The sequence below is a fragment of the Microcebus murinus genome, chromosome X, assembly GCF_040939455.1.
Source record: "Microcebus murinus isolate Inina chromosome X, M.murinus_Inina_mat1.0, whole genome shotgun sequence".
NCBI lineage: Eukaryota > Metazoa > Chordata > Mammalia > Primates > Cheirogaleidae > Microcebus > Microcebus murinus.
In genome coordinates, this window is record NC_134136.1 from 67,016,491 (window position 1) to 67,028,530 (window position 12,040).

The following is a 12,040-nucleotide window of genomic DNA, read 5'->3' on the forward strand; positions in this document are numbered from 1 at the left end:
TTTGACTGTCATCTTTGTTTTCTACCCAATATATCATCCCAGGCCACTCTAAATGTCATTTAGTTCAAGCATCCACATAGTTCTCCAGTTCTCTCACTAGAGTCTCTGTGTCTTTCTTAGTGAAAATTCTCATGAAAACAAATCTGATGAACAACTAATGGATGGGTTCCTAGGGGGTCAATTGTCTACTTTTGGTTCAGTCAACTGTGTCTGGAGGAGTAGAATCACACTGTAAGAAGGGCTCTCTGTCCCAGAGTTATGAACAACAGGCCAGGTTAAATCTGAAGAAGTTCGGTTATGGTGGCCATATTGACTCCCCAGTACACTCACATATATTCTCCCATTTATCCTCCTTGAGTAGGGGTGAAAGATAATATATAGGAGGCCCACAATTAAATTTGGCTTTCAGATAAAATATAAATATTCTTTGATATATGTATACCAAAAATTATTCATTGTTTATTTGAAATTTATATTTAAGTAGTCATCCTGTGGACACGCTGGAAGCTCTGACTCAAGGGGGGAGGGGAGGCAAGGGCAATGTATGTAACCTTAACGTTTGTACCCCCATAATGTGCTGAAATAAATAATAATAATAATAAAATAAGTAGTCATCCTGTATTTTTAATTGCTAAATCTGGCAAACCTATCCCTGCATCTTGTCTTGTACTTACCCCTTGAGCTGGCACAGTGAATTTTTTTCTAGACATTTATTTATTTATTTATTTATTTAGAGACAGAGTCTCGCTTAATTGCCCAGGCTAGAGTGAGTGCCCTGGCGTCAGCCTCGCTCACAGCAACCTCAAACTCCTGGGCTCAAGCAATCCTCCTGCCTCAGCCTCCCAAGAAGCTGGGACTACAGGCATGCGCCACCATGCCCGGCTAATTATTTCTATATATATCAGATGGCAAATTAATTTCTTCTAATTATAGTAGAGATGGGGGTCTCACTCTTGCTCAGGGTGGTTTCGAACTCCTGACCTTGAGTTATCCTCCTGCCTCGGCCTCCCAGAGTGCTAGGATTACAGGCGTGAGCCACCGTGCCCGGCCTAGACATTTATTAATAATAGTTATCACCCTCAGAGTGTGGGTAAATATCCTAAACTAAAATGTCTCTGACTAGCAGAGATCAATGTGGCATAGTAATAGTCTGAGTTTAGAATATTACATCTTTTACTATTTTTGACTATTCTTGACGACTTGACTTTCTTCCTTCCAGATTGATTTTAGTTGAGATTTATTTTCTTTTTTTTAATGTGGGTCATCACCCACACAATGGAAGCTGTTTGGAGGCAGAGTCTGATTAATGTTAATTCTATGTACCTCACTTGGTGGAGTGTTTGGAGCACCATGAATATATAACAAATGTCACAATTTCAAAAAATTGCTTTCCTGCCAGTTTCTTCAATAGTAGTTGAAGTAACATTGGCCAGGGCTTGTCACTTTTAGGTCTGATATATTTAGGATTTTCAGGACTGCTCATTCCTCTTCAAAAACCAAATGAGGCCGGGCACGGTGGCTCACGCCTGTAATCCTAGCACTCCCGGAGGCCGAGGCGGGCGGATTGCTCGAGGTCAGGAGTTCGAAACCAGCCTGAGCAAGAGCAAGACCCCGTCTCTACTATAAATAGAAAGAAATTAATTGGCCAACTAATATATATAGAAAAAATTATCCGGGTATGGTGGTGCATGCCTGTAGTCCCAGCTACTTGGGAGGCTGAGGCAGGAGGACTGCTTGAGCCCAGGAGTTTGAGGTTGCTGTGAGCTAGGCTGACGCCATGGCACTCACTCTAGCCTGGGCAACAAAGTGAGACCCTGTCTCAAAAAAAAAAAAAAAAAAAAAAACCAAATGAAAAAGTACCGATTACAAAGGACTTATGTATTCATTAATGGCTGGCTAAGACCCAATAACCCAACAGAGTGTTGTTAAGTGGTAAATTATGGGCCAGGTGAGGTGGACCATGCCTGTAAACCTAGCACTTTGGGAGGATTGCTTCAAGCCAGGAGTTTGAGATCAGACTGAGCAACATAGCAAGACTGCATCTCTTAAGAAAAAAAAAAAAAATTGGCCGGGCATGGTGGCTCATGCCTGTAATCCTAGCACTCTGGGAGGCCGAGGCGGGTGGATCACTTGAGGTCAGGAGTTCAAAACCAGCTTGAGCAAGAGTGAGACCCTGTCTCTACTAAAAATAGAAAGAAATTAATTGGCCAACTAATATATATAGAAAAAATTAGCCGGGTATGGTGGCGCATGCCTGTAGTCCCAGCCACTCCGGAGGCTGAGGCAGAAGAATTGCTTGAGCCCAGGAGTTTGAGGTTGCTGTGAGCTAGGCTGACGCCACGGCACTCACTCTAGCCTGGGGTACAAAGCGAGACTCTGTCTCAAAATAAATAAATAAATAAAAATAAACAAGTAAAACTCTCTGAAAGTTCTTAGATATAAGTTATCATTAGCCCTTCTTTATGCCCTTTCTATGCACTATTTAAATAATTGCAAAACAAATTAATCATGCTTAGTCCTTTTCTTCTAAGGTTGCAGCAGCACAGGAATAATTGTGGGTTCTACATGGGTTACGAAGAAGGAGATATTTGGCTGAAGCTCCAAAATATCCTTTTTCCTACTTCTATTTTCCTTCCTTTGCTGCTTCTAATTCTTAGGGATTATACACTATGTGGCAGGAACCATGGAATTGTAGGAACTGACACAGCTGAAGACTTTTAGTAAGTCCCTGCTTGATAGCACCATAACCATCCCATATCTGATGTATCACTTCTTTGTAGCTGCTTAAAGATCTGTGATTCTCAGCACCATGCCACAGCAGCCTCATCCCAACTCTTGGTCAAGAGTGGTCTTCTTGCTGAATGAGCATTCTTTCAGCTCTTTACAGTACCCTCTTGCCCCACAGGAGGGTGGAATTGAGGGTCTCTAAGCATCCTTTCTGCTTCATGTTTACATACATTCATGTAAAGAATATACAAGAGAAATATTTAAAAATCTGACCTTTAGGGGAGGAAGGGGTTTAAAAAAATTTTTAAAAATAAAATCTGATCTTTTCGCACTTAAAAAAAAACAATAGATTTTTAGAAAGTGTTGTACTGAATAAAAGGAGCAAAATATAATCCATTTCAGTCCTATAGCCAGAAGCAAGGTATGAGTTTTGTAAATGAGTGTTAGGAAGGTGGATTCAACAAAAAGAGAGCAGGTCTGAGAGGGAAGAACCGCACTTGAAATTGGTTCACAGTGCCCTCTGGACAAGGGACATGTAAGGAAGTAATGAGCGGACTGAGCCTACTATGACCCTGACTCTTGCTGAGTAGGGGGAAAATGGAGAGTGGGAGAGAAGGGAGTAAAGTACCATAAGAGATAAGACAATGTTGCAAGAAAAGCAAGAAGGAGAAATTTGTGACTGACTCTCTTGCTTAAATCAGGACATTTCTAAGAAGTACTAAAGACTATCTACTGGAGTGATAGGCTTAATTATGTTAATTATTAGCCTGGGCAAGTTTTTACTGGTAAATCCTTTCGTTCTCTGACTTGTGGTCCATATATTTTTGTCATATATTCTATATTGGTTTTATGTATGAAGACCCCATTAATGCACTTAGAATTTTGCATAGCGAATGAGTTCCAAATATTCTGTAGACTCCTACTCTATTATTCAGTGTGATTTTAAAAAGAACATAGTCATGCAGATAACTTTTCTTACGATGTCATTATTATTGATTGTCACTGATAGTTATTTTTATCAGATAATGATGTTCACACCTTTGAAGTATTATATATCTATAGATTCAATTGAGAAAGAACATAGAGCTTGGATTATTTGGCTTTCTCTATCAAGACATCAGATGAATTTAAACTGAAAATCATACAATTTCAACTTTTGCCCTTTTCCAGGCTAGCTCAGATTAGCTCCAAAATCATCCTTAACTATGAAGCCAGATTAGGCAATGAAATGTAATTTTTTTTGAGACAGGGTCTTGCTCTGTGGCCTAGGCTAGAATGCAGTGGTGTCATTCGAGCTCACTGCAACCTCAAACTCCTGGACTCAAGCAATTCTTCTGCCTCAGCCTCCCAAAGTGCTAGGATTACAGGCGTGAGCCATCTCGCTCTGCTGAAATCATAATTTTGATTTAAAAATACTTAGTCATAGATGTTTTCAAACATTGATCAACATCATTTGAACAAAGCAACTGTAGTAACTTTAGGAGATGGATGGGGAAATTTGAACACAGACTGGATGATTGATATTAAGAAATTATAATTAATTTTTAGTGAGATAATGGTATTGTGTTTATATATTTTAAAAATTAGCCCAGCGTGGTGGCTCACGCCTGTAATCCTAGCACTCTGGGAGGTCGAGGCGTGAAGATCGCTCATGGTCAGAAGTTCGAAACCAGCCTGAGCAAGAGTGAGGCCCCGTCTCTACTAAAAATAGAAAGAAATTAGCTAGACGATTAAAAATATATAGAAAAAATTATCCAGGCATGGTGGTGCATGCCTGTAGTCCCAGCTACTCGGGAGGCTGAGGCAGAAGGTTCGCTTGAGCCCAGGAGTTTGAGGTTGCTGTGAGCTAGGCTGACGCCATGGCACTCACTCTAGCCTGGGCAACAGAGTGAGGCTTTGTCTCAAAAAAAAAAAAGTAGGTAATACCAGTAGGAAATCAAGTCTGTAGCTCCCAAAATGCGTATGTAATGCATATACTATTTCTTAAAACTTTTATGCATAAGAAGTTACTTTGTGCCATCTGAGAATTTTATGATGACCTTGTAGGTACAGAGCCTGGTTGGGGTGGGGGAAACCTGTGTTCGGCAGAGGCCACAGGGAAATCAGACCTCAGTGAACATAATACATCTTTATATGCCCGTGGCAGGCTGGGAGATTGAGTCCAGTAGGGATTTTGCTCACAGCAATGGACTGCATGATCTGTAAATAATGAACACTCTAGTAGCTGGTAATCAGAAGGCAGCACAACATAATAAAAGATTGATCATAAGCCAGTCAAAGATTTAAATTTCAGTTTGAACAATTACTAGGTGTGATCTTAACATGTGTCACAGAGCCTCAGTTTACTCATATAATCCCTCAAATAATGGGGGACCGTTGGGAGTTTAAATAAATTATGTGAAGTGTAAGGAAAGTGTTAACATAGCAGGTCTGTTTGTTCAGTCCTTGCATGTCTTCAAGGGAATCTGGAACCTTTGGGCCAACCCCTGGGAACATGGGCTCAGAATATTCTTATGTTACTGGTTGATAATTACGTTGTGTACACCTGGAGCAGTGGGCCATGCTATATCTGCTTGTCAGGATTACTTTGCACGAACATCAATATACATGATGTGCATTTCGTAAATTCGTTGGGACACTGAGTTTCAGTTGCTATGGCTGGTCGTATAGCATGATGTTCCTATGTGGCTGGCTCTCAATAGAAGCCTCAGACCCAGAGATTTGAAGATACTTCCTTGGGTAGAAACATTTTGCATGTCCATGTAGATTGCTGCTAGAGAGAAAGCATATCCTGTGTGGCTCCACATGGGAAAGTACTTGAAAGCTGTGCCTGACCTTTCTGGATTTCTTCTGATATATATCTTTTTTCCTGTTGCTTTTGGTTTGTATAATTTTGCTTTAATAAACCTTAGCCATGAATATAACCTGTTATTGAGTTTTATGAGTCCTCTTGGCGAATCAACAAACTTGAGGGTGACCTTAGGACCTGTGAGACATAAAGGGACTAGTACAGTACCTGAAAAATACCACATATCTAATATATGCTTGCTACTGGCATTCAATTTGTGCCTGCTAGATGTTATATGGAACAAACTATACTCTACAAGAATATAAGGTGAGAATCTAAGACTGCCTGCTTTTTTCAACCATACTCTTGGAAGAAGACAAGGATAAAATTTTATCAATGGAGAAATTAGAGGATACATCTCCAAGATTCTCCCCTCGGTTCCCACCCCTGCTGATTCAGAGTGGGGAGGTACGATGTAGGAAAAATATATAAAAGAGTAGACCTCCAACTGGAGTCTTTTAAGAGTGCATACCAGGTCGGGCATGGTGGCTCACGCCTGTAATCCTACCACTCTGGGAGGCCGAGGCGGGCGTATCGTTGGAGCTCCGGAGTTCAAGACCAGCCTGAACAAGAGAAAGACCCCCATCTCTACCAAAAACAGAAAAAATTAGCCAGGCATGGTGGCACATGCCTGTAGTCCCAGCTACTCGGGAGGCTGAGGCAGAAGGATTGCTTGAGCCCAGGAGTTTGAGGTTGCTGTGAGCTAGGCTGATGCCACGGCACTCTAGCCCAGGCAACAGAGTGAGACTCTGTCTCAAAAAAAAAAAAATTCATATTAGGGAAAACTCTTTTACCATTTTGAAGGATAACAAAAAGAATAGAAAGACTTGTTGAGAGTTATAAAGATTAGAACACTTAGACTAATATGATGCTCCAGATGTAGGTACTGTAGGCTGGATCTTCATGTTAAGTAGCAACCACTAGGCCAGGAGCGGTGGCTCACGCCTGTAATCCTAGCACTCTGGGAGGCTGAGGCGGGTGGATTGCTCGAGGTCAGGAGTTCGAAATCAGCCTGAGCAAGAGCAAGATCCCGTCTCTACTAAAAATAGAAAGAAATTAACTGGGCAACTAATATATAGAGAAAAAATTATCTGGGCACGGTGGTGCATGCCTGTAGTCCCAGCTACTCGAGAAGCTGAGGCAGCAGGATTGCTTGAGCCCAGGAGTTTGAGGTTGCTGTGAGCTAGGCTGACACCACAGCACTCACTCTAGCCTGGGGAACAAAGTGAGACTCTGGTTAAAAAAAAAAAAAAAAACAAAAAAGTAGCAACTACTAGAGTCAATGGTGTTAGAAGTGATTGGTTATCAGAAATTTTCCCAACTCAGCCAGAACCAAGCACCCAGAATATCTTAGTCTGTTCAGGTGGCTATAGCAAAATACCATGAACTGGGTGGCTTATAAACAACAGAAACTTCTTGTTCACAATTCTGGAGGCTGGGAAGTCCAAGATCAAGATACCACCAGATTCAGTGTCTGGCAAGGGCCAGCTTTTATGGTTCATAGAGGGAGTTTTTTGGCTAGGTCCTCACATGGTGGAAGGAGTGAACTCCGGTCTCTTTAACCCTTTATAAGGGCACTAGTCTTATTCATGAGGGCTCACCCTCATGAACCAATTACCTCCCAAAGCCCCACTTCCTGATGCTATCACATAGGGGATTAGGTTTCAAAACATGAATTTAGGGGAAACATAAACATTCAGCCCATAGCAGAGAGTTATTTCAAATAAGCGCTGGGCACTACAGAAAAAAAGACAGTTTTAAACTGTGAGGACTGCACATAGACATTAAAAACTAAACTTAATTGGATTGGGACTTCAGTTGAGAGCTAATCCAAGGAAAGGAGGAGTCCAGGGTACCCATCTTGCAATTCCTTTCTAGGTTTATGTGTGTGTGTGTGTTTGTGGTTCCCATACAAGTGAGCAGATCTAAGTAAGATACATAAAAAGAGCATTTCACGCTAAAATACAATGACACAACAATAATTTGTTATGGCATGCATTTAATTTCTGTTTTCTAAATAAATTGCCTCCAAGATGGATAGGGCTAATCTCAGTAGTGATCACAACTGGATTTTTCCTCTATCAGTGTCTTAAAAGATGATGAGCATAAAATAGTTGGTATAAGTTTGCTCCTTCACAATTGGATTTTATTTTTATTGAGCCCTTAATTATTTGGAGTCCCTTTAAAGATGACTTCATTTTGACTCACATTGCAAATAATGGTTATCTCCCTGTCACTGTCATCATCACTGTTATATGTCATCATATCACTGTCGCTCATATTATCATGGTATGTATTGCCCCTGGAATCTACCTTATGAAAGGACCTGGGAAAATACTTCACTTTACTAGAAACAGGTAGGTTTTGTGCTTGTTTCTTCTTTGTCTCAGAAATATCATTGAGCAACGGCTCAGAAAAAGTTTGGCAAACAAGGCATCTTTCCTTGTAGCATTGACAGGTATTGGCTAATTGAGGCCTAGATAACAAGGCTGCCTTGCCTATACTCACTGATCTTTTAAGACGTCTGGGTGGTTTGGCCAATTTCTGTAGCCTGGATGACTTGGGTGGCAAGATTTGATTTTGTGGATAAAGTGGACACGGTGTCTTGGATGGCGGCCTGGCTGGATATGATAGACTGGCTGGCTTATCTGTATTGAAGGTACTGACTAGCTTAGGGGCATGGGATAGCTTACATGATTTTTTAAAAGAGCGTTTTCTGTATGACTTTTCCAAGTGAGATGACCTGAATAATTTTTTTGAGCTTGATGGTTTGGATGACTTTTTTGGACTTGATGAACTGATTAACTTTTCTGTACTGGATGGTATGGATGACTTTTCTGGACTTAATGGCCTAATTAACTTTTCTGTACTGGATGGTATGGATGACTTTTCTGCATTCAAGGGCCTAGATAACCTGTCTACAGTGGATAGCATAGGTTGTTTTTCTGGACTGCAGAGACTGGCTGTTTTGGATTCACTGAATGACATTTTGGATGACCTGGATTTCTTGGCTGCTACACCGTCTTTCTTGACCCTGAAAGTATAGAAAATTTAGAGTGTAACATCAGAAAACAGAATACTGTGTCAGCTTAGACTTTTGGTCCTTTTTGGGCTCTAGTAAGAAAACTGAACACAGTAAGAATTGGAGTATGGTGAAAGCCATGACTCATGTTACAGATATGAACTCATGTTGAATGCTTTTTCTTAAGAATATTTTACTAATTCAACCACATTAGATGACCATATAGCCTATAAATGGAATGACACATAGTTGTTTCAAATCTACTGTCGAGAGAGAAAGAGAGAGAGAAAGAGAGAAATGTCTCACTTATTCCAGAAATTAAACATTTTATAAAAAAGTCACAAACTGATAACATGTCACAAGAAAATAAAAACCTCTTTACAACGGAAGTCATTGTTTTCCTATCATATTTACAACATCAGGTTATCTATTCATGCATATAAAAATTCATAATATTCCTCTAAAACTAAAGGAATAGAGCACCGGTACCACATTTTTGTCACAAGTCCTTGGATTGGGAAATTTTTAGGGAACTAGCATATTAGGGCCAATCTGATTCTCCAATATGAAAGGCAGGTACTGAGATCATGAGAATAACAACAGTGAATAATTTTTCAGAATATTAAATCTTAAAATGACAGATTATCCAAAACATTTTATTGTCTTTGGAAAATAATGACCCAACTCTCTCTCTCTCTCTCTCTCTCTCTCTCTCTCTCTCTCTCTCTTCATTTTCTCATTCTTATTCAGATACTCATGCCCACTTTTCCTACCCTGAATTTATAATTAAATTAATAGCCTAGAGTTCAGCTGAACCCTGAATAGGAAACAGCCATGGATAAAGTTGATAATATACTTGAGAATCTTTAAGAGCCGATTTTTTTCACTACCCCACCCCCAAGAGCCGATATAATTTAAGTGAAAGTATCCACCCAAAAGAGATTGGAAGCTTTTTAGAAATCTAAAGTTAACATTAAGTAACCTGAACAACAATGAAACTTCCACTATATGTATACACACACATGCCTGTATTCTTAATTTAAAGATGTAAAACTTACATTCCTGCTTTGGGGGCATCATCACTCATACAATTAAAATGGAGGAAACAAAAACAGGTAGAGACAAAGGCTATGATCATAACACCAATTACGATAATGAGTAGACGTCTCCTAAAACTGTCCATTTTTGTCTCCATTGATTCAAGGGGCTTAGCTCCTGCAAAGAGATTGTATCATCAAAGAAGGTGTTAGGTAACCTAGTTTTCTTCCACTTTGATAGTGGTTTGTCACTATAGATCAAAATCAAATCAATGATTTTTAAAGCCTGATAAGTGTTCCATTGTTTGTTTTTTTTCTTTTTCCCTCTATCAAGTCCCCAGCTACAGTCTAGAAGTCAAATCTGGGAGGCATCTCTGGCTAATCCAAACCATGACCTGGCTTACCCCTGAACCATTACATTATCTAGGTTTTCTAGTATGTGTATCATTATGTCATGCTTGTGAGTGCACTTGAGTGATAATGTGTGTGTGTGTGTGTGTGTGTGTGAATGTGTGTGATGGGAAGGGGATGGGACAAGAGCAAACCCTTGTTAAAAACCTACTATATGTTGGCCGGGCGCGATGGCTCACGCCTGTAATCCTAGCACTCTGGGAGGCCGAGGCGGGCGGATTGCTCCAGGTCGGGAGTTCAAAACCAGCCTGAGCGAGACGCCGTCTCTACTAAAAATAGAAAGAAATTAATTGGCCAACTAAAAATATATATACAAAAAAATTAGCCGGGCATGATGGTGCATGCCTGCAGTCCTAGCTACTCAGGAGGCTGAGGCAGAAGGATTTCTTGAACCCAGGAGATTGAGGTTGCTGTGAGCTAGGCTGATGCCATGGCACTCACTCTAGCCTGGGCAACAAACTGAGACTCTGTCTCAAAAAAAAACAACAAAAAAAAACCTACTATATGTTAAGTCCCATGCCAGATCTATTCATATAATATTATCTAGTTTGATTGGGAGAGGGTAGTGGATTGGGTGGGGAAGGAGGGTGAAAGGGAACCATAAGTCTATACTCTTTATGCTTGTATTTTGCTTGGGTTTTTCACAAAAAAGTCAAAATATCAGCTACTGTTCCAGAAACTCTTGAAGACCTACTAATGGTAACACCAATAGTGACAGATTTCTTAAACACAGTAAGATTTTCTAGTTAAGTGCTTGAATCTATAAATAGATCATAATTTATAAGTTTTAAGGTTAAGTACATACCTGTAGTAGAAGATACATCACTTTGGTTTGAATTTAAACAATTAGATGTCCAAATGGACAAAAGTATGATATAAATAAAAAGATTCATGTCCAGGGCTTCATTCAAATGTTTCTTCTCCTAAGGTAACTACTGGCTTTTATATGGTTCAGTATGTTCCAGGGGTTTATGACATCATTATCAGTTTGTGTTATATTCTGACACCATGGGGAAGGATAGCTTCTGGGGACAAACTTTATCAAATGATTTTTAATCATTTATTTCTCCTTCCTATCGAATTAAAAACAAGAAAATTGAGGCATTATTAATCAGAGAAGGAAGTATTTAAAGAAGGTAAGGGAAAATGGGATAGCTCCAGAAATGGAAGAACTATTTCTTCTTATTAAATGATAAAGAAACACTTTGTAGCCTACTATGGACTCAATGTTTGTGTTCTTTCAAAATTCATATGTTGAAATTTAATCCTGAATGTTATGGTACATGGAGGTGAAGGCTTTGAGAGGTAATTAGGTCATGAGGATGGAACTCTCATGAATGGAATTAGTGCCCTTGTAGGAAGAGGCTTGAGAGCTAGCTTGTTCTTTATACCACATGAGGATACAAGGAGAAGTCAGAAGTCTGCAGTCAGAAGAGAACTCTGACCAGAACCCAACAGTTCTGGTACCCTGATATCAGACTACTAGCTTCCAGAACTGTGAGAAATAAATTTCTGTTGTTTATAAGCCATCCAGTTTATGGTAATTTGTTTTATCAGCCTGAAGAGACTAAGACAGAAATTGGTACTAAGAAGTGGAGTGCTGCTGTAACAAATACCTAAAAATGTGAAAGCAGCTTTAGAATAGGGAAGTGAGTGGAGGCTGGATGAGTTTTGGAGTGCATGCTAGAAGCTGAGATTGTCATGAATGGACTTTTAAAAATTGATACAGGCTGGGCCCAATGGCTCACGCCTGTAAGCCTAGCACTCTGGGAGGCCAAGGTGGGAAGATCGCTCAAGGTCAGGAGTTCAAGACCAGCCTGAGCAAGAGTGAGACCCTGTCTGTACTAAAAATAGAATCCAATTAATTGGTCAACTAAAAATATATAGAAAAAATGAGCCGGGCATGGTGGTGCATGCCTGTAGTCCCAGCTACTCAGGAGGCTGAGGCAGAAGGATCGCTTGAGCCCAGGAGTTTGAGGTTGCTGTGAGCTAGGC

At 40.1% G+C, this 12,040-nt stretch overlaps 1 protein-coding gene across 1 annotated transcript; it reads right to left on the reverse strand.

The window, feature by feature from the left end:
• Window positions 1–7,557: 7,557 nt before the first annotated feature.
• CXHXorf66 (chromosome X CXorf66 homolog) lies at window positions 7,558–10,997 on the reverse strand. Its single transcript, XM_012782487.2, has 3 exons — window positions 10,851–10,997; window positions 9,656–9,812; window positions 7,558–8,609 (listed from the first exon to the last, which is right to left on the reverse strand). Exons 1-3 carry the CDS (start codon window positions 10,936–10,938, stop codon window positions 7,739–7,741), a joined length of 1,116 nt encoding a protein of 371 aa, XP_012637941.1. The 5' UTR covers window positions 10,939–10,997; the 3' UTR covers window positions 7,558–7,738.
• Window positions 10,998–12,040: the final 1,043 nt, after the last annotated feature.

Coding starts and splice junctions, on each gene's coding strand:
- CXHXorf66 (XM_012782487.2), bottom strand. CDS start 10,938: ATGAATCTTTTTATTTATATCATACTTTTGTCCATTTGGACATCTAAT. Junction 9,813..10,850: donor TGATGTATCTTCTACTACAG/GTATGTACTTAA, acceptor ATCTCTTTGCAG/GAGCTAAGCCCCTTGAATCA. Junction 8,610..9,655: donor GATGCCCCCAAAGCAGGAAT/GTAAGTTTTACA, acceptor CTATACTTTCAG/GGTCAAGAAAGACGGTGTAG.